The sequence below is a fragment of the Loxodonta africana genome, chromosome 15, assembly GCF_030014295.1.
Source record: "Loxodonta africana isolate mLoxAfr1 chromosome 15, mLoxAfr1.hap2, whole genome shotgun sequence".
Taxonomy (NCBI): Eukaryota; Metazoa; Chordata; class Mammalia; order Proboscidea; family Elephantidae; genus Loxodonta; species Loxodonta africana.
In genome coordinates, this window is record NC_087356.1 from 61890669 (window position 1) to 61913875 (window position 23207).

The window sequence follows — 23207 nt, forward strand, 5'->3', positions numbered from 1 at the left end:
CGCCCGGCCTGGGGCAGCGAACCAGAGGCAGAGAGAAGGCGGGGAAGCGGGCCCCGGGGGCGGGGGCCGGTCTGAACGCAGGGCTCCCCTCCGGGGCCCGGGGGGCGATTCGCATCTCCGCCTTTTTCTTCTCTCCCTGGGAAGGGGGCTTTTTTCCAGATGGCCGCCAGCCCGTAGGTTTCCTGAGTTTGAAGTTGGGCGTGCCTGCCGCCGCCCCTTTTTCTTGCCAATTGACTGTTCCTGCGCTCTGAAGTTGGTAGTTTCTGGTACTACGCTATGCTGCAGCCCAGGTGCCACGGGCGCCTTTCGCCCCCCATTGCCGGGGCCTCTCGCTTTGTTCCAGGCGGAGGGGTTCCCAGGCAGAGGCTTACTGGCCTGGGGCGGGATTGAGGAAGGGCAGAATGGGGGGGGGGCGGGCGGTGAGCCCCCAGTTTAGGAGTTTTCAATGAGTGACAGTGGCGGAGCCATACAGAAATCGCTTTGCTTTTGTATCATTCGCTCTGCTTCCAACTTGAGCTACGAAGGACGAGTAAGACTTGAGATGCTTTGGAGAATTGGAAAAGCTTGATTGTAGCCAGCTTGTGTTTTGTCATCGTAGGGTTACTGGATACAATGAAAGTTACCCTAGTTGATAGAGTTAGTGTGTAATTTGTAGTGTCGATTCCTCCAGAGTTAGATTGGCTTGAGGCCGTGCTCTGTTTCTGACGAAGCTCCTTCTGAAAGCCAGTTTTTCCCTGCTTTAGTTATTGTGCCGGATGTGGTGACAAGTAAAGCTCTCAGTGTGCATCTGGCTGTCTTTGTGTATCTGAATGTTTAAATGTGGAGCCCTAATTTGGACTAGAAATTTTATCAGCAGTCTGGCTATCATTTCGCCGTTTCTACTCATTTGTAATATAGGTGTTCAAATATGTATTATTGGCAGGTACAGAGTTGTATTTGTTAAGCTAGTTCACTCATTACAGAGTGTCTGATAGAGTTAAGATTTTGGTAGGATTCTTCTAGCTTTCACTAAAATACTTCCTGTTTGTAGTCATAGTATCTTTGTACTTCCTTTTTGGTAGGGATGGCAGTTTACTTCTTGGGGGTAAAAACTCCATGAGAACAGTCATAATCACACTAAAGGAGTTTTTCTTGTGTGTATTATTTGCAGAGAGAGAGTGCTCCAGAGTTTGCAAGGTCTTGGCTCCAGTAGTGTTCATATGGCGACGTTATTGCTTAGAAAATTTGGTCCAGAAACTGGGATATTTCAAAACTACTAACTGTTGTTCGAGGAGCTCTGGTGGCGCCATGGTTAAAGCGCGCAGTTGCTAACTGAAAGGTCGCGGATTGGAACCCACCAGCCCCTTCTAGGGAGAAAGATGTGGCATTCTGCTTCCATAAAGATTATGGAAACTTGGAAACTCCATTGGGAGTTCTACTCTGTCCTATAAGGTCGCTATGATTCAGAATGGACTGGCAGGCAGAGGGAACTGTTGTTCAAGAAATTTGGCACCCACTTCTCAATTATAAAATTACTTATAACATGTACCTCTGGGGCTTCTTAAGCTCCCTTCCCCCCCCCCTTTTTTTAACAAGGATGTAAGTTAAGTAGTAGCTCATAAAAAAAAGCCCCTGTTCTCTGAACCTCATTCCTTTATCTATTCAAGGTTATTAAATTTGGGGGAGAGTTTTTGCACTGCGCTGGTTAGCATTTATTCATGAACTTTTCTTGAGTTTAGAGGTGTACTTTGGGCACTTGTTTTAGTTTGACTGGTTTTTGTCCATAAAAACTTTTCTACCAAAGGGGAAAAGGATGCTCACAGAACCGTAAACCAACCCACTGCCATCGAGTCGATTGCGACTCATAGTGACCCTGTAGCAACCCTATAGGACAGAGTAGAACTGCACCATAGAGCTTCCAAGGAGCGCCTGGCAGATTCTAACTGCTGACCCTTTGGTTAGCAGCCTAGCACTTAACCACTACGCCACCAGGTTTTCCACAAAACGTTGCTGAACATAAATCACTCCATAAAATTGCTTCTCAAACGACCACGGAGTATCTCTTTGGATTGCCTCATTGTCCAGTTATAAGAATAACCTAAAACAAGGAAAGGAGATTGAACGTCTCTGAAGAATTTTTAAGAGGAGGATCAGTTTACCTGTCCCCAGACAGATAAGGCCAAGCTGACTGCAAGCTGTTGGAATATTTTGAGAATGTGCAATAATATCTGACCCATAAACAATTACGGGCAGTAGCAGTTAGCAAGCAGGGCAGATAACTTTAATTTTAAAAAAGATGCTCTGCTCCTTGAAGTGACTTCAATCAGGGAATCCAGATTCTCCGTTAATGTTCATCTTTCTTGCCAGAATTATAAGCTTCATAAGGACAGGTTTAGATCTTTCGTATTCACTACGGTGTGTCCAGTGTCTGCATGTACATGGTTATTCAATTCACCAAATAAAGCTAGAAAGAGAATTTTAGAAAGTATTAAACTCTAGAACAGTTTGAAAAATACTGCATTAAGGACTAAACTTTGTTCCTTTAGAAAGCTTAGTATGACTGTAATCTTAAGCATAGAAGCAAATGTGGCCCCTGAAGTCATAGCCTTACACAGTTATTAGGTGGATGTTCACGTAATCCAGATTATGTTTACGAAAATAGAAAACACTACTCTAAAAAAATTCTCAGAGAATCTCAAACCCCTGAAAACAAATTCTTAGATCTCAGTTTTTAAATTACCTGTTTAAAACAGGTTGTTCAGAAATCTCTTTCACTTTATTGTGTTGATGAGAACTGCAAAAAAAAAAAAAAAAAAAAAAATTAGTAATTCTTTTTGCTTTAAATTTTACAAAATAGAAACCAAGTAGCGCCATAAAATGTGGAAAATGAGGCGTTCTCGGGACAGACAAATGTAGCTCACTGAAAAGTGAACTGAATGTCAGAGGCTAGCAGAGAAGGAACATCACGTGAGTTCATTACATTTCTGGTCCAATATATTTGAAATACTTAATGCAAAATGTAATTTGAAAATTCAGGAATTTCTTCTCCGTCTGAAAGGGGAAGAAATGGTTGTTAATGTCAGTATTTCCAGAAAGCCTTCCCCGAAGGGATAGTCTCAACATGTTGATGGAGCAGGCTTTGTCTCATCATTAACCTGTAGCATAGGCTAAGTCATCAGACAGCTGAGCCCTACCTACCCCAGCCTCTTCCCTGACCACCTTCCAGAATAACTACCTTCTCTAGACTGCACCTCAGTCCCCCTTTTAAAGCTGTAACTATTGTCATTGAATTAGTAACTCTTGAATTTTGCTACCCAAGTCCTATTTTCTAACACTATCCAAATGAATATGTATGTTTCTAAGCACACAAGATTTTAATTTACAAGCAGTCAGTTAAACATTTATTGCTGCCGAGTTTCACTGTGAGGTCTGACGTGTGGAGTTATTAGTATTTGTTCAATGACTTGGGTAAAATGGAAGTGTTTGAGACTGCCTCGCTACACAGATTGTTGTTTGTTTCTGACATTTTTTTGCTTTTTTGTTTGCCTCCCAGAAGAAAATTTGAATGCCAACAATTGCAGCATAATTTTGAAGTCAGAGGAACAAATCTAGTTGGTTTTCTGTCTAGGAATTACATTATTTTCCACCTTTTTTTTGAGGCTTTTCCTCACATGTCTATTTGCCAAATATTTGAGTGCTTACTGTGTGCAGGGCTGCCTGCTAGGGGTTAGGATAAATGAAAGAATAGTTCCTGTAGTCTGAGAGTTTACAGTTCAGTTGAAGAGTTTGTATACACACATTAGAGTTAAAAAGCTGTACAAGACAACGCAGGGGATGATACACAAAAGCAGCACTTAATTGTCATATGAATCAAACAGACAGTTAGGTGTGATGACTTCAAAGGGGGGAGAGATCTCATCACAGTCTATACTGTAGTAGCCTGTTTAGCTTTGAAAGTTCTAACTAGACTTGGAATTCATGAAAGCTTTCACTCTGAGCCAGATGCTGTATTCACACTCAGTCAGTTAATCTGATTCACTGCAAAAACTCATTCTCAAGTCTTGTATTTTGGGGCGTGCTCCAGAAATTTGCCTCTTGAGAGTTGTTGGCTTTATGGCTTTGAAACAGATGTGCACTTCTAACTGCCACAAGATGAAATGCAAGGTGATTGTACGACCTGAAAAACTTGCCTCTTCTGCATCAGTGCTTGTTGACTAATACAAAGGTGGCAGGAAGTCTTCTGGCTAGCAAACAAAATGATTCCTTTTCTAGGGATATTGCTTCGATTTATTCATCAGTAGCCATCATAAGCTTTGGAATAAATTTTGGACTTCAGCAGACAAATCACACCACAGTATACTTAGCCTTTCATTTTAGCTATCAAGCCTTTCCATTATTGGTTTGTGATAGCCAGTATGGCAAAGATAACTTGGAACCAAAAGATAACCTTGTCCCTGTATAAGCGTTTTAATAGACTCTGCCTATCTCTAAGGATTTTCCTCTGGTGTTTGCACACAAGGCTTCTCTGCGTTGTCATTGAAAGGTTTCCAAGAAATGTGGTCTGCCACTCAAATAGTTGTAAGAATGATTTAGCCAGATTTGTTTCCTTCCATATTCCACATATTCCGCTTCTTTCATTCAAGTTTTGCTTGTCTGCCTATATCACAAAGGCCTATGTTAAAAGAGTAGACTCTCTTAGACCACTGAACGTACACTTATTTTTAGGCTTTCTGTTTTGGAAGAAAGGAATTTAAGAAGTACATGTAAAATGGAATTAATAGGTCTCTGAGTTAATTTTCTGGTATTTCAGGAAATCTAGAAAAGAGTGGAGTTAGATATTCTGTGTCCTACCTTAAGAGAATATATAAAAGGAAAACAAAAATTTAGAAAGCATATATAGGTAGTCCCCAGCTTACGACGGGGTTCTATTCTGATGAATATGTCATAAGTCAGTTCTGACATGTTGAATACCTCATTTTTTTTTTTTTTTTAGTTTTCATCGTTACTGCTTTTTATCATCAGTATCTTTATAAATCATAACGTTGAACATCTGCAAATGAACATCTGGTTATGATAACAGCAAATTATGGCTGTAGCATTGTAAATAGTACATATTACTAAGGATAAGATGTACCCCCCCCCACCAAAAAAACACCTGGTTGTAAGTGAGGTTTGTCATAACTCAGGTATGTCGTATGTTAGGACTACCTGTAGTACAAGGCAGTGGTATTCAGTAAAACATGGCCATAATGAAAATGTTCCGTATAGCCACCAGGCACATGTAGCTGTTGAGCCCTTGAAGTGTGGTTAGTGTGCCTGAGGACCTGAATGTTTAATTTTGTTTAATTTTTATTAATTTAATTTTAAATTATAAATAGCTACATGTGTCTAGGGTATTGGACAGTATCAGTAAGAAGAGCTGTTCAGTGTATTAAAACCAGTGACCCCATGTGTGCCAGGGTAGAACTGTGCTCCATAGGGCTTTCGGAGGCTGGTTTTTCAGAAGTAGATCATCTGGCCTTTCTTCTGAGGCTCCTCAGGGAGGCCTTGAATTTCCAACCTTTCAGTTAACAGCTGAGCACATTAACCATTTGTACCACCCAAGGACAAAGTAGTGTTTATTATATAAAAGGATTCTTTTGGTCACAGGCTCAAACCTTAGGGGGATCTCAAAGTTTCTTCTTATCCTGCCTGTCACTTTGCCTCTGAGAAGGAGGATCTCTGATAGAAGTCAACAAAAATGATCCCCCATTCTGGGAGGAAGAGGTTTTAGTGCAAGGAATAGAAGTATCGTAACGTGAACTGGTTGGTGTAAACAGTGTCGTATATCTTGGTTCTCTGGAACAGCACCGGGCAGTAGAACTTTGCGATAATGGAAGTGTTCTAGAATATTTGCACTGTTCAACATGGTAGCCACTAGCCATTAGGTCTACCACGTGTCTGTCAGTTGATTGTACTTTGGTGGTTTGTGTGTTGCTGTGATGCTGGAAGCTGTGCCACTGGTATTTCATATACCACCAGGGTCACCCTGAGTGGGCAGGTTTCAGCAGAGATACCAGACTAAGATAGATTGGAAAAAGGACCTGGCGGTCTACTTCTGAAAAAATTGGCCGGTGAAAAACCTTATGAATAATAGTGGAACAATGTCTGATATAGTGCCAGAAGGATGAGCCCCTGAGGTTGGAGGCGCTCAAAATGTGACTGGGGAAGAGCTGGCTTCCCAAGTAGAGTCAACCGTAATGACATGCATGAAGTCAAGCTTTTGGAACCTTCATTTTCTGATGTGTCACGACTCAATGAGAAGAAGCAGCTGCAAACATCCATTAACAATCAGAACATGGAATGTATGCATGTTCTTTTGTACATAGGGTTGCTGTGAGTCCGTACCGACTTGATGGCAACTAACAACATTAAGTGGCTACTGAGCGGCTGGCTATTGAGCACTTGAAATGTGGCTGTGAAACTGAATTTTTAATTTTACTTAATCAGGAGAAAGACCTTGTGATCTCCCCCCTAAAGATTATAGTCTAGAAAATCCTATGGAGCAGTTGTACTCTGTCACGTGGGGTTGCCATGAGTTAAAATCTACTCGGTGGCACCCAACAACAACACATAGTCACTTGTGTCTAGTGGCTATTGTATTGACGAGAGCAGCTTTGGAATAGCAGTGTTCAATTTTTTTTTGCCTGCGTTATCTTCAAAAGAGTTCTGAGATCCATATGCCCTTTCAAACATTTTAAAGCTGACATTAAAATTTTTTCGTCATATGTTTGAAAGTTTATAGGAATTTAATAGGATGTAGAAAATATTTAGCCTAATATCAGATGAATGAGATGGGAATTGGCTGTAAAATTTATTGACTAATCTACTCTGAATCAGTAGTATCAACACAAAATTCTTATCTGTAGGTTTTATCAAATGTATGTTGAAAAATCTGGTGGTCAGGAAATACTTTAGTTACATTTAAAAGAAACAATATCAGTAATTATCCTATAGTACTTTGGGAAGAAGCCCTAGTGGTGCAGCGGTTAAAGCGCTAGGCTGCTAACCGAAAGGTCAGTAGTTTGAACCCACCAGCTGCTCAGGGGGAAAAAGATATGACAGTCTGCTTCCATAAAGATTTACAGCCTTGGAAACCATGTAGGGCAGTCTCCTCTGCCCTGCTGGGTGTCACTATGAGCTGGAATCGCCTTGATGGCAGTGGTTTTGGTTTTTTGGTTTTGTAGTACTTTGATTATTCTAAATTTAGGTGCCAGGCTTTACCCCTTAAAAAATGCACGTAAGATTGGGAGTGACAAAAATCTGTAAGGTTTTTAAGTGCCTTGATCAGTCATTAAAGGAGGTGCTCCCAAAACCAGTACTATATCCAACTATTTTGTTTGGCTCCCTGGAGCTTTTTACGTACACTCTAGAACAGTGTGTGGTAGTAGGTTTGTGATGGGTGAAAGACCTGCCTTATTTTGGTAAGGGGTGGGATAGAGCTGTTGTGAACAATGGAAATTTTAAAAAGACTAAATAGAAATTGAAGATGCGGAAGTTGATTTCTTTAAACCTATTCATGCGTGCAGCTCTTGAAAAGACTCCTCTAAGTCTTCATATGCCCGTAGGTGTATGGATATACCTCAGTTGAAGGTCACTGCTTTAGAACTCTGAGTATCTTTTTGGTATCCTTCCTGGCTGATGTAGTGGGACTGGGTGGTTGAACCCTACTCCCCTTAGAAAGCTAGGAGGGAAACGGGGAAGGATTATAGGGGAAAGGCTAGGTCCAGATGTCTGGGGAGGGACGTGGAGATCTTGTCGATTTCCTTCCATCAGACTCAACTGACAGATTTATCATAGGGTTCCTTTAAATATGAAGGTCTGAAGTAAGAACTCTATTTTTTTCATTTATTTGCCAGCAAATATTTGGGTGCCCTCAGTGCCAGGTACTGTGGTAGGCCCTGAAAGTATTTTTATCCAAGAATCCAAAACTGGAAGCATCCAGAAAATGAAATTGTTCCAGAAAATAGGTAAATGATCAAACATCTAAAAAGTCATGCCTTTCAGTTGAAGAACAGTTGTCCATAGTGCATGAAATGTTGTGAAGGTGTGACTTAGGGGCTGGTTGGTGGTGTTATGGAGACCTGCGTAACAGGGTGGAGCTGATAGTTTTGGGATAACATCATAGTGGCTACACCAATTCTTGGTCATTTACATGCTTTGATTAGTAACAACTTCTTTATAGCATTGAATTACAATTATGGAAATACTCATTAAATATCTCATTCCTTAATTTATATACTGGAAAGAAAAACTAAAGCAATGAAACTTTTTTCTTTTTAATCACAACCCACAGTAAAAAAATATATTTTACCCTGGGACCTGGGATTCACATAACATAGAATATATGTATAACTGAGTCCCTGGATGGTATGAACAGTTCACCGATTCAAACTGCTAACCAAAAGGTTGAAAGTTTGAGTCCACCCAGAGGTACCTCAGGAGAAAGGCCTGGTGATCTACTTCTGAAAAATCAGCCATTGAAAACCCTATGGAGCACAATTCCATGAGTTGGAATTGACTCAACAGCAACTGGTTTGGTTTTTATAATAACGAAAGCTAACATTTACCAAAAAAACCAAACCCATTGCCATCGAGTCGATTCCGACTCATAGCGACCCTATACGTAGCATTTACTATGTGCCATGCATTACAAATATTAACTTATTTAATCTACATAACACTAAACTGTGTGATACACTCTGGTATGTTGTTTAATTTTTTTCTAAATGCTAGTCACAATCCGCTAAAATTGATTTCCTAACACACTAATGGGCCATAACGCTCAGATAAAAGAGGATCCAAAGACACTGAGGTGAAATCAAGTCTTTTTCAATCATTATGCTCTTTAAGAGTTAAAATATGGAAACTCCAGAAATGTCATTAATTCAGAACAGGTCAGACCCCAGATATTCTGGTGAAATGTTTTATGCTATGTAGCCCCAGATAGCTGGAGCCTTGGGTTTGTGGGTGCAGGGTGGCGGAGGTAGGGAGTGGTAAGAAATGAGACTGGAGACAATAAAAAGAGGTCAGTTGATGTGCTAAGGATTTTGGGCTTTAACCTAATTATCAAAGGATTTTAAGCAGAGGAGTGACATTGTTAGTCGTGTTTTTACACCAGTCACTGGCTGCAATGTAGACAATGGATTGCAAGGGGCCATACCGGAAGCAACAAGCGTTTAGAGGTTTTTTGCAGTAATCTAGACAAGAGGCGAAATAAAGTAGTGGCAACAAAGATGGAGAGAAGTGAAGAGATTTCAGATGTATCCAGATCACAGTGAAGTGGTTTGAAGAATCTGAAAATTTTAACTTACAGGATTTCTTAGATGGTAACTTGTGACAAAGCTCACTGTCCACTTCCCTACCAGATTGCACAGAGGACTCTTCGCTGTAGTCATGCCAGATCACAGAATTTCATGAGATCCAACTAAAACACCATATTAGGATAGGCTTGTCTGTGTTGCCTCTAGGATACACTCTACACAGACTCTTAGATTCTGATCTGCTCCCCAATCTTTAAAAGTGATTATCCTGCCTTCTTTTTTCTCTGTTTCTCTGAACATTTTTACCTTTTTCCCCAAAGGATAAGAACTGAAATTCCAGTCCAAGATTTCAAATGTCGATTGGCATACAGCCACTCTAATGTGTGCTCATGTTACAAGGTCGAGGTAGGAAGCAGCCCTCTCACCCCCCATGGAATGTAATATTTGGGTAAGGTGTAAAAAATAGAATAAAATGGGGGGAGGGGACTTTCCTGAGTTTCAGAAGCAACAGACCTATACCGTAGAGCTTTAGATTTAGAAAAAAAATGACTGTTAGGATGACAGTGATGATGATTTATTGTTGTTGTTAGATGCCATCAAGTCAGCTCTGACTCATGACGACCTTAATGTGTAACAGAATGAAACATTGGTCAGCCCTGTGCTGTCTTCATGATTGTTGGTATGTTTGAGTCCATCGTGTGGCTGTTATTGAGGGTTTCCCTCGTTTTCACCGAACTTATGCTTTAACAAACAGGATATCCTTTTCTAGCCATTGGTCTTTCCTGATGATGTGGCCAAAGTAAGCGAGCCAAAGTAGGTACGCTTTAATTTCATTTCCGCTATGTGGATATGCAGTATGTTCTTCTGCCTGCTGTTTACCATTCCAAAAACTTCATTTAGTGTTTAAAATGCATGTTTAATGAATCTGTGCCTCGTATGCATATATCACATTTTTGGGAGTTTGTAATCCATGCTGAGTCTCCTCTCCCCCCCAAAATTGTCCTGAATAACTGAAAGATGTCTGCATATTGGAAAAAGACATGTATTAAAATCTGTATAATTTTTGTAGTTGAGAGTCCTTGAGAACCGATGGGAATTTTTTTTTTTTGTTGGCACTAATCAAGCAAATATTATCTTGTCACATAGTATATTGTTACTGCTTAGTGAAATACAAATTTGTGTTTATTCTCAGGCATTTTAGGAATAACAGCCATCATTTTATTTTTATATATGTGTTCTTAACTGTGTTCATAAATTACATATTCAGAGCTACCAAATAATACTTCATTCAATATAAGTTGATACAATAGAGTGGAAACTGTTTCCTCAGAAATGTTTTTTAGTTGCATTTTCTCAGCCTATGTAAGCCTATTTTGTTGTAATAGCCTGAAGTTTTGAAACTCGAAATATTGTTTTCTCAACTATCTGTCTTCAGATAACTTCATTCATCCAAAGACGCCAATTATGTTTGTAATTGATACTAATAAAACCAGAATAAAATTCATGCCTACCAAAAACTGCTTTTATTATTTTTTTAAAACACCTGAAAATGATTTTCTCTAAATGTGAGGAGCTGGTTTATGATTCAGAAAGAAGACTATGATAGGCCAAAAAGTACTTTGACCATATATTTGATCTCCCAACTACCTGTATACACTCTTAAGGAATTCCTATTAGTTCATTCAACAAAAATTTGTTGAGCACCTTCTACATGCCAGGCATTGGTTTCTGGGCTGGGAATACATCTGTGAACAAAACCAACAAAAATCCTTGCCTTCAAAGAACTGTATTTTGGTATAAAATGTAGTATTTAAGATATATAATTCAAAACAGAATCGATACAATTAGAAAAGACCCCTTAAGTAAGATATCCCTTGATGTCAGTGTTCCTGACCTTAGAAAGTTTAAGCTCTGTGTTTCATTATCCATAATGGAAATCCATTTATTGTTGGTCATGAAACTGTTCACCTTTGCTTTGTTAAGAATGATTTACACGACCTTCTATTATTCCTTTTCGTATACATCCGGTTGCCACCTGAGGTTGCCCCACCTCGCAGCAGAGTACCTCGTTGTTAGCGTTCATTAAGTCCTTGGGCAGTGAGCACCCCCTGTTGAACTAGGCATTGTACTGGGCTGCACAGTGAAAGTCTTGAGCAAAACGAGGTAATGCCCTTCCCCTTGTAAAGCTTTCCACCTTGTGTGAATCAGGAAACATGCTTAACAGGTGAGCTTTGGGAGATCAGAGTTGTCCCAGTTTTAGAACAAAATAAAATAATTTTTTTTTCTTCATGTAAGTTATATAACCATATGACAAAATCAAGAGAAAAAAGGGAAATTTTTTTAACTTTTTCACCTTGGCATGACCACATAATCCATAAAACATTTTGTCATTTTTCAAGAAGTGGTGGGAAATCTGATTTTAATTCCAGTAAACTTCCATGCAGTAAATTGGAATGAAAAGTGTACATGCTTGTTGTTCCATCCAAGATTAAGAAAATAATAGGGATCATTCATACTCCTTGTTTCTGGCTTCCCAAAGGGGGCATGGAATTCCCATTACCTTATGCCTGAAGGAGGATGGCTTGGGTACTCATCTCCTTGGAGATGAGGAGGATGAGAGGGACTGTTTTGTAATGTATAATATACAAAAAAAGGATGTTTGCATATTGAGAAAGCAAAATATAGAATCAATACAGGGAGCATAGCAGTTCTCAAGTAAGTATGAGTAAAGCTCATTTTAATTTTGAGCTAATGAGCTGTGAGCTTCCTGGCAACTATGGCAAAAAGGTAAATACAGTGACTATATCATTTTTGATGTCTGCTGAAGAGAAGCATACCAGTTCCTAGTTTTGAAACCCAAAAGGAATTTACGTTAAAGACAGTCTGATAGTGACCTTGGGTAAGCTTTCACCTTTCTCTGCCTTTGTCTTCTTGTCTGTAAAATGGGGATGCACAATATGTCGCTCAGTATATATGTGATGGGCTGCCCAGATCCCTCCTCCGGAATGAGGCACTACTCCTCCCCGGCTGCCCATACCGCTGGCTGCTGATGGCTGTGGTCGAATTCCTTCTTGGAATTTCTTTTTGCCAAAGGGAGCTGTCTCATCCAAGGTTAGACCTTCTCTCCAGAGGAGCTTAAATCCAATGATTGGTCAGTGCTGACATACAAAAGTCCAGCCTCCTTGCCTCGATTCAGAACAACTCTGAAGGATCACCCAAGTTCCATACCTCAGTTTAGAATCAGCTGAACTATGTCTTCATTGAACTTCTTTCTCTGCCCAGTCCTGCTTCCCTCAGTCTTCACAGGTGTTGTTCCCAGGAGCCCTCCCTGGTACACCTGCACACAGTCTCCTCAGAGTCTGTCTCCAGGGACACTATCTTTAGCATTATTGTAATAATTAGGAATAACAAACGTAAACTCGGTGTAGACCTCAGTACACAGTGGGCACTCAGGCAATGGTAGTTAGGGTTTTACCTTCATTCCATAGGACGCTGAACCACGTAATGGATGATGTTTAATTTCTGTAGAAGGTACAGGGACTTTTCATATGACCATTTTTCTTAACAATCCTCATAAAGCTAAGAATCAGATATAAAGAAATCTACGAAATTAGCCATAAAAAGTGTTACAATTGTCTGGATTTCCAAAAATTTCCTAGCTAAGTACAGGTCACCCAAGGGCAGATGCTTAAAATAAGCTTAAAATGCTTACTTTCAGGTTTTTCATGAAAAGGGTATTTGTAGGAGGGGATGTCCTTTTCATGCATCTGTGACCTGTAGTGTACCTACAGAGTGTACGTGCAAAAACACTTTTTAGAATAATTCAGTCTTCACATTTTTCACAATTGACTGAATCCTAATGTTTGTGCCCAGATATGTTGATGGAGGAGGCCTAATAACCTTAGTTTTTAAATGATTTTTGTCTGGAGATGAGGATTATTCCTTTTCATTTACAATCACATCAAATTTATGTATGGAAAAAATCTACATTACAGGTTATCTTTGCATTATAGAAGGTGGTTTTCAGTGAGACAATAACTGATTGAGAAAATCACATGGTCAACACGTGCAAGGAATTAAGTGGTCTACTCTTTCAGGGAAAAATCCTGATCTGGGTAGTTTCCCCCTTAAACATTGATCTTACGAATAGAAGGTTCGGTTGCCTTTGGGAAAGCAATACAATGTTGTAATGATAAAGCTGTCTGAGGTTTTTTGGTAATTTTGTGCGTGTGTTTTAATATTTAGATTTGGTTGATTGTGGAACAGTCAGTTCGTAATGGGGAGTGTAGGGCAGGGCTTTAAAGATGAATGGGTCTCCCCTGTTATGCTAGAAGTATTTTGGATAATTGTCTTGAATGTTTTTTTTTTGATACCACATTTTTAATGTCATTCGAGTATCACTTTGAGGTGTTATCCAGCGTGTGCGGTACAGAGAAAAAGATTGAACAGAGATGCTGACATAGCAACTTGAGTGATGTAGGAGGTAGGATGAATATAACCTCTGATCCAAGTCAGTTGTTTACCAGCAATTGATTTTTTTTTTTCTTCCAGGTGGGGAGGAAATTCTAGACAAATAGTGTTATCTGCTATCTTTGATGACTTTAGCTGTCTATTGCTGCTTATGTCTGAAACAGTTAAGCAGTTCAGTGTACCCTACTTTTTTTTTTTTTTACCTATTTTGTTCTAAGTAGAGAAGTACTTGAGGATTCCACGTATTCCAAAGAAGCCCTTAAACATGAACACGCATGCTAGCCATGGCTTACAGAGTGTTGCTGCTCATATGAGATTATCCCGTGAGTCCATATGGAGTACATACAGTGTAGTGCTGAAGCTTTATGGTCACATGAATTTAGTCCTTGAGTAATAGGAGATGCTGATTTTTGACAGTATTGTCCTCCTTGAGGGTTTTTTTCTTCCTAATCTGAATGGTCAAGACTGTCAGCCTCTAGTGTGAAGGAACCTAGAACACTTAGGCATTGATACTCATTGAGAATCAGAACTTCCTGAATTATATATTCTGTGCAAGCACCTCCCCCTCATGAAGACACTGACCAGTGTAAGCAAAGTCACTGAGAGCCAGATTCAAAATGAACTGCAAGCTGCTAGGAGTCAACCCGGGACAGTTCCCCCACAGAAACTGAGGCTCCTGCGAGGTAAGATCTCTTTGTTTGTGGTGGTCATTCTTCTGTTTGACCCTGTTCAAATCCAGGAAGCAATTGAGTCTTTTTTCTTTCTATCTTTGACAGAGGTGCCTTACATTCTTGAATATTTTATTTAGTGTGTAAGCTATAAGAAATAACAGATTTTGGACAGGGCTGCAGGTGACCCATCCCCTCCCAGAGGAAAATACAACAAGCATGATGAACGTTTTAAAAACAACCTTCCCACTGCGTTCAGTCCTCACTTGTTATAAAGGAATTAATTTGCTCATTATAGCTGTATGTTTTGTACCCTTTTCTGCTTCTGGTTTTTTTTGAAAGGTTTTAGTAGCCCCTACATACTTTAGTGATGTTATAAATATAATCCACTCCTGTGGTTAATAGGAGCCCGGGTGTCAAAATGGTTAAGTGTTCGGCTGCTAGCCTAAAGTTCGGTAGTTTGAACCCACCAGCTGCTCCGCAGGAGAAAGATGTGGCAGTCTGCTTCAGTAAAGATAACTGCCTTGGAAACCCTATGTAATAGTTCTACTCTGTCCTGTATGGTTGCTATGAGTTGGAATTGACTTAATGGCAATGGGTTTTTTTTTTCATAGATTATGGTTAAACAATTTCACAATTTTGTTCACTAAGAAAAAGTTTCTTCCCTTTGCTAGTGATTTACTACATTAAAATTATTTTAATTCATTTATTAAGTAAATACATATTAAATCTTTATGTGGTAGGCACTGTTCTAGGTTCAGGGGAACAGGCAGTTAAGGCAGACAAAACCCCTACTTCATTGAGCTTACAATCTAGTCAAATAGCTCTTTTAGGAAACATTAAAATTTTGTGAGTGGCGTTTGGTACTTCTCATGTGCCAAACCTCTTTTGAAGGAATACTTGTTTGTCTTGGGGCCTCAGTTCCTCATTTATTAACTGAGGAAGTTTGACTAGACGATCTCTAAGGTTCTTTTCCATTCAAAGCTTCCGTAATGTTTTAGAAGTTGTAGGCTTGGGTTTGCACTTAGAGTCTTGGACACCCCTTGTGGATCAACATACTATAGAAAGAGTTTTAGAGATTTGGCCAGGGTAGTCACATGGATAGATGATGAATAGTATCAAGTGCTACAGGAAAGTCAAATAAGTGAAAGACAAAGTTTGAGGATCACTCTTAGTAGCTAAGAAGGCATTGATGACCATAACCTGAACAGTTTCGGTGGAATAATAGATCAGACTTTGATCCCACTGGGTTAAGGATTGAAACAGTGTAGGCCACAAGCATTACCTATTCCTTTGAGCCCCGTTAGTCATTAGGATTAATACTCACATTTGCAGTGTTCAAAAGGAAAGACACTAAAGCTTATCATTGTGACTACAAAGGAAGGTAGTCAAGACTTAATTTCCTGTCTTATTTCTGGAGGCATGAATTTCCCTGTTTTAAGATGTTACTTAGGTAATTTATCCAGCATCTATTTTGATAAGTCAATCAGATAATCAGTGATCACGAATTATATGATACAACTGGAACAAAATAATCAGCCTAGCTAATGAATCTTTTAATATTGCTTAATTACCACTTCAGAAAAAGATTTCTTGTTGGCAGGTGGGGAAAAATACAATATTTTTTGTGAAGAGTAAATTGATATCCTCATATGCCTTTACTGATAGAAATTGTTTCCTTCAAGAAACAGGAATTTAGCTCTATAACTCTTAAAGGAAATGTTAATGCTGTTTTATCTAAATAAGCAGGATACTGAGCAAACCGGATAAATTATACTTAAACTGGTTGTCCCAATCTTTAGGCTCCTGTAAACCTTAAGGTACTAATTAAGTCTCATCTTGTTTTAGGGTTTCTGATTAATATATCAGACAGCTTACCAACATGGTATATTCTTTTATGGAAGAAAATACTAATTACATAGGGCCAGCAGAGTTTTTTAACCTGAGGTGGTTGTATGGGCTTTCTGCTAAGTCCATGCGCCCCTTGAAATAATATGGAAAAGTTTGTGTATGTGCGCATTTTTCTGGGGAGGGAATCTATAGTTTCCATCAGACTGTCAAAAGGGTCCATGGCCTAAAAAGGTTAAGAACCTCTGCTCTACAGAGAAAAAGCAAAAAAAAAAAAAAAAAAAAAAGATTTAAGGAAAAAAAAGAAAAACTTGCTCTGAGCACTAAGAACTGGGGAGAGTGTGAAGTTAGCTTGCTGGAGTTTTTTGTTTTGTTTTGTTGGGTTCTTTGTTTTTTCAAGGATTAAGGTGATTGCAAAGTCACTTTGCCAGATACTAATGTACAGAAAACCTGAGCAAATAGGGAGTAAAAGTTCTCCTGGTCCCAGGGAATTGGGCTGTAGGTGACTTCCTAATCATTAGTTACAGCTCTGTGTCAGAAGATATGTATGGTGATTTATACCATATTCTTATGACCCCTCCTGCTGTGTGCAGAAATGTTTACTCACTTATGTCTACTATTTAAGGTTTTCTTCCTCTCCTACCCCTGTGCTCACTGTAAGAAAATATAGCTAAATAAAGAAGTTTTGAGTCTTCCTTAAAATACAAAAATAAACCAGGTGTTGTGTTGTTGCTTGAGTTAACCTAAGAGCAACTGGTTCTAATAGTTAACAATAAAGCCATAACTGTAGCTACTTCTTTAAAGGGAGAAGAAAGGTCTCTTTTGCCAAGACTTGCTGCTGTAACACCTTCATAAGAGAACCAGTCACTGGAGATTTACCCCCAGTGTAATTTCCCCTAGCTCCTGTGGAGTACAAAGATGTTATTTTTAAGATTTTCTTTGTAAATAAGTATATTCTTTATTTAATAATTTGGGTAAAAAGAATCTCAAATCTCAAAGATGTGTTTAGTTGGCAGAGGGCTAAGATAAACTATGTAATCCATTTCTAGTGTGCCCAGTTTGACAACTGCTGTTGAAAATCTGTTCCACTGCTTTTTTTTTTCTTGTAACGTTGTTTCCTGCTGTTACAACTAAGCTGTCCTCCCCGCAGTTTGACTTTATTTCTCATGTGACATCTTAGACTGATCATGCCAGTGATTTCTGAACAACACATTTATATAGCTGGTATGCTTTATTTCTGTTCCTCCTTGTTACATACTCCGGTCCACTTAGCGTTAGTCCTGTTAGAACAGTGGTTTTGTCACGGTGATTAGTTTTGATTGTATGAAACGGGGCAAATTTTGTGAAAATTACTGAGCCATTAGCAGAATTGGTGGCCTATGCCCTTATTATTGATTTTGTCTGGATCTTACCTTGTCGTACCCGGGAAGAATTCAGGTCTCACTTCCTGAAAGTCATAGGAGGGGTTGGAGGACGCTGACGCGAAAAAAACCCATTTTCACCCCCAAAGCAGCTTATGTAATGTCAGGAAGGGCTTTGATGAAACCACTGGCCCTGCTTAGAGATCTTATTTTCCAAGCCTTTCATTATTTAATTTGCCCTTTTCTGAACTCTACAATTTCCCTCTCTTGTAGCTGGTTCGATGCCCAGAACTGAATGCTGTGCTCCAGCTGTGGCCTCACCGGTGCTGAATAGAGAGGAAGAGCCACCTTCATAGCTTACATGTGATTCCTCTGCTTATTCAACCCAATACTGGATTTACTTACTTTGGCAAGATAGCTGCATTGTGCACTGTATTTAATGTTACGTGTACTGTAACCCTGGGTCTTTCTCTGCATTGCTGCCGTTAAACCCCAAATCCTGCCAATCTAAAACTCCTGCCTTTGTTTACCTGCCCCTCCCTCCCATAGACTCCCCATACATTCATCCACAATGAATGTCATTCTTTTAGTCTCTCATTTCCTTTCACCCTAATCTTAAACTTTGGCAAAACTTTCACTTTGTCCTATAAGTTGTCAGTTGTCAGCCATCTTATTTTTCTCCCTGCTTTGGTGACGGGACACCTTTCAAGTCCTTTTTCTGGTTCTTTTCCTACTGTAGTCATTAAGTACTTGGCATGGTGAATTTAGTAAGCATTCACCTGGTATTTCTTTCATATGAAATACCCGTGAGCTCCACTGATCTGACCACCTGATCAGGTTGTTACCTCTACTTTAGTTGTTCTATCCAGGCTTTCCGGACTCCCCCTGACCTCTCCCTATGGCCTCATTCAAGACATAGTGTACTTCACAGCTCTTCCCCTAGGAAGGAGAAAATAAGATACTATTGGTTTGCCATGGAGATATCTAACAATGAGGAAAGTGTTGTTACTCCTAATTCTAGATAGAATAGTCTTCAATAATTTTTAAGCATATTCTTTCTCATTCTGAGTTAATTCTTTTTTAAAAAACTAGAGCTTATGTTACTACAAATTTCTAAGATGAGTGAAGAGAAGGAAGATTTTTTGTGTTGAATAGGACAGAGTTCTCTAAGAAAGTCAAATTGAGGTTCTTGCTAAGTTTGGTATGGCTGTCTGCAAATGGGAGGTAGGACTTTGTTTTCCTAGAGTATGGAGCATTATTTTAATCTCAGATTTAGAATAGGTTTTTAAGTTATTTTATTTAGATCTTTTGACTTAATGTTTTAATTATATGTTTTGGTTAATCATTCGGAGTGTGAAAAGTATAACCTTTTCTGATTTATTATAGATGATAAGAACTGAAAGGTCTTCATACGTCCTTTTTATCCATTCCTGAATTCCCTCAAGTTCAACTAAATCCCAGTGTTTATTATAGTAGCAGTCAAGCTGATATTTGAGTTCTAATTTTTTTTTTCCCCCTGTCTTAGTTGATGTGTCCTATTCAAACAGTTTCTCCTTGGGTCTATGGTCTTTACTGAATCCAGAAGGTACCTCTTGTGTGTATTTGTATCTTGAGATAGTTAAAATCAATTTGGAAAGCTTTTTACATGGTTTCAATGCATCAAACTCCTATCATGTGGATTTAGAAGTTACCAAACATCTTTCCTTCTGACACCTAATCGATATTTTACATATCAGCATATTACAATCTGAAAGTGTATTACAAAAGTACACCTCGAAGTAAGAGATGGCAAGATCTATCAGCTTTTTTTAGTGAAATATAAAGTATGTCACCTGACTATTCTTCCACATATTTGTAACCATTAGATATTGCTAGTTTCCTTATTCACAACAACATAAGCCAAGCGAAATTTGAAGCTCAATTTTGTGGTTTCAGAGAAAGAAAGAGTCTTTTCTGTGGTTTCCCACCATCTATATTGTCAAAGATTAGTGGCTTTGCGTGTGCCTGTGTCACTTCCTGATAAGTATGGTGTTTCCTAAATCACCTTTCTTCAAAGGAACATTAGTTTGACTCCTTGATATCTGAAATTACTCAGTGACAGATCCAACTGGGCTTTTGTGTGTGGAGTGCTTTTCTCTAGGCAGCCAGTGAATGGTGAGCAGTGGCATGGCTTCCATCACCATTTATGGCCTTGGAAGGGTGAAAGGAGCATGGTTGGGGCTGTTTACAGTCCTTGGAGGAGTTGGAAAGAGTGGTTGGGGTGCTTTTGCAGGCAGAAACTAGACATTGTGAGATAAAAATAAATTGGCAGGAAATGTTTGCAATTCAGATTCCAATCACTCCAAGACAGGCAGAGGGCACTGGGAAAAGGGAGTATGTAGAAAGCCAGATGAGATCTGCTGCAGTGTCTCTTTGCATTGGAAAGTTTGCCCATGACACACTTTCCCGAAGTTCGTATTTCAGTTGGTGTCTAGAAAGTTTTGTGTTATGTAGTTGTGACTGTCCTTTACAAGGAGAAAGAAGGAACAGTTTTTAAAAAGTATGTTATTAGAAACCTCAGTTCTTTAAAGCCTTGCTTGAGGCACCAGATGAGACCTGAAGAAGGGGAGAGCGAAGCAGGTGTTTATGCTGGTGGTGCTAGGGTGGGCGGGCAACTCTAATCACTGCTCTGTTTATGTCTGAGGAAGATCATCATTTGCGGCATTCTTTTATTATTTCTTTTGTCTACGTGGATTTCTGGCCTCAAAGGAGAGATTTGCAAAGTATTTCACAGAGTTTCTTGTTGTAGTTTGTATTGAACATTATTGAGAGTTGTTTTATTTTGGCTAGAATAGGGGATGTATTGGATTATGGAAGGTAACCTCTTATTTAGGAGACATTTGTAGTCTGGCTAATGCCTATAAGTTAAGTGTGAAGTGAACTGACTTTACACAGTTGGGTAAGAAAGTATTTGAGAGCTACTAGGGGTCTTGTCTCTCAAGAAAATTCTCAGAGTGAAACCTAGTTAAGGTAGAAAGGAGATTAGAAAACAAAGGGAGGCTGAGATGGGACAGAGACTACAAGTGTAGCTAAACTAAATTTGGAAGCTGGGACTAAGTCCTTGGTTTATCTTTTGGAATGTCATATAAGATACCACTGAACTCAGGGAACTGGACTAAGAATTAGAAACATGTGTTAGAAATAAAGACCATGATGAAAACTGAAGCGTGGTACAAGATAATAAAATTATCTAGGTTTTATGTGTGGACTTGCATAATGATAATTGCTGTGTACCATGTGGCAGTAAAAGAAGTGAAATAACATCCCCTCCCCCGCTGCCTTCCTCACCAAAGAAGAAATTAGTGGCCTTGTTTGTTGGTTTGTTTAGCTGACTGTTCGAGTTGGTAGATTGTTGGTTAATTTGGAGACATGGGTATTAGTGTACTGTTTCTTGACAATTGATATTTGAAAGACTAGGAATCTGTAGCATTATTGATTTGACTTCTATCTTAAACTTTAGTATTTCTCCAAAGAGTTAGTAAGGAGTATGGACTGTGTGAGTAATATGTTTGACTAGCTAGTTTAGGCAGTGTTTTTGTCCTGTATTCCTTCTTAATCAAGAGTAAGGAAGGTTATGTTCTTGCTTTGGGGAATCCTTCTTTCTGTCCTCCCTTCCCTCACTTTTTCCAAATTCTGGGCACAATAGCCGCTCTCTCTCTTCTGTGGCAGGTGTGCATCCTATTGGCTGGCTGGTATTTCTTTTTTTTTCTTATTCTTTTTAAATGGGGGTGGGGGTATAAAAATATGTGTATGGGTTACATGCAATAATGTTGTAATGTTTCTTGTTTAATGGATAATTAACTGCAAAATAATTGTTTGAATTATAACATGTTTGAGTAAATGCTAAATTAGTATATATTTTTTTCTAATATAATAATGAATTTGAAATCTAGCATTCCTGTAACAATGTGTCTATGTTTGTCTGTCTGTGTCTGTCTAATAGTAATTAATATCTGTGGTCCATACCTGGAAGAGGAAGTACAGCTTTAAAGGAATAACAAAAGACTTTGTGTCTTAGACCCTTCGCAGGTGTTACAGTCGGGTGAAAGAACATGGTGTTGGGAAAAGAAAGAGCAGTTACACATTTGAACAGTTGGAACAGGTGTTTGGTCAGGGAGGATGGGATGCTCAGCCCTGCCAGCCTGTACTTATTAACAGTAGTGGCTTGTACCAGGAGCTGGAGTCAGATGGCAGCACTATGGAGGAGTATTCACAGGAGGACTGGGGAAACCACAGTCAGGATCTCCATGGCTATCCAACAGATCAGGAATTGGGTAAGAAAGCCAATATGTATAATACTTATGTATATATATATCTATCTCTATGTACACCAGTGCTTATCTTCTGTTCCACTGTCAGCACAAGGCGATAGATACCTAGTGTGTTTGGAGACATGGGCATCCTTCGTTTGGCCTTAAAGAGCCAGCTGGTGCTTGGTGTTGATCACTTGGTGATCTGGGTACCAGCAAGATTCCTAACCTGAGCTGTGCAGGGAAGCTGGTGGCAGGTAGAATCCTATGAGTTCTAAACAGCCTGCATCTTCTCGTCCTAAGATGACTGATGACAGTATTGACTGTTTACCCAGCTGCTTACAGATGTAACTGTGTCTTTTCCTTCCTTTATCCCAAATACATTTTCCTTTGTGATTTGGAAAAGGTCCCCTGCCAGACTTCAGTCTGAACAAGAAATGAGGGGAAGCCTTGGTTTATCTTGAAACGAGCTGATATTTGAACTATGTTAGTGATCAGGCTTCTTCAGACTTCTCCAGTGATCCCGTCCCAACAGTAGCTGGAGTGATTTATACACAGTCAAAGGCATTAAAAATGAAAAAATAAAGCTCCTGGCCATCAAATCAAAACTTTTTTGGCCTAACTAAGAGGGTATGTGCAGGTTTTTTTGTTTATTTGTTTTTGCAGTAAATGCTCCAGTTTTGGTTTTCATAATTTGAAAGTGCTAATCAAGTGTCTGGAGCCCTGGTGGCACTGGTTAAGAGTTATGTCTGCTAACCAAAGGGTCAGCAGTTCGAATCCACCAGCCGTTCCTTGGAAACCCTACAGGGCAGTTCTACTCTGTCCTATAGGGTCACTATCGACTAAACAGCAACGGGTTTTTTTTTTTTGTAATCAAGTGCCTGCTGCAGCCATTGCACATTAACAGCAAGTTGTGTGAAGAGTGCTCACTTATTTAAGTGAATGCTCTTACTCCCATTGGAGCTCAGGTAGCCTCCTCGGAAGTATAAGTAGAATTGGCAATGAAACTGTGCCTCCCGAGCTTAAGACAAAAGTCCGTGGGTACTTCGTACAGAATTTCTGATGATAGAGAAGCTAATTAAAGAGAAAAAAGGATTAAATGCCAATATATTTCTTAAGAATACTGTTGTAAAATATATCTCAAATATTGGAAGAGAGCGAAATAGACTATATAACTTGAAGACTGACTTAAGATTTTAGAATAAAAAGGGCACATGCTAGCTGATCACTACCTTTTAATTTCAGAGCAGTAATAAGGTCTAAATTACTTTGACCTCCTATAACTCTGGT

The 23207-nt window shown here is 39.3% G+C and overlaps 1 protein-coding gene across 12 annotated transcripts in view; it reads left to right on the top strand.

Annotated features, from left to right (window-relative positions):
* The window catches only part of MSANTD2 (Myb/SANT DNA binding domain containing 2), a 29592-nt gene that overhangs the window by 908 nt on the left and 5477 nt on the right, over nucleotides 1–23207 (top strand). Inside the window, exons 1-3 of one of the 12 annotated variants that reach the window (XM_064268915.1) lie at nucleotides 9–14434; nucleotides 17902–17991; nucleotides 21842–21941. The exons of 1 other annotated variant lie outside the window; for it this stretch is intronic. In XM_064268915.1, coding sequence (XP_064124985.1) covers nucleotides 21866–21941 — 76 coding nt within the window. In that variant the 5' untranslated portion in view covers nucleotides 9–14434; nucleotides 17902–17991; nucleotides 21842–21865. Of the gene's footprint in view, nucleotides 1–8; nucleotides 21942–23207 lie in introns of those variants that run through there. 10 more of the 12 variants (XR_010317998.1, XR_002787542.2, XM_023557094.2 and 7 more) reach the window with 10 other exon arrangements.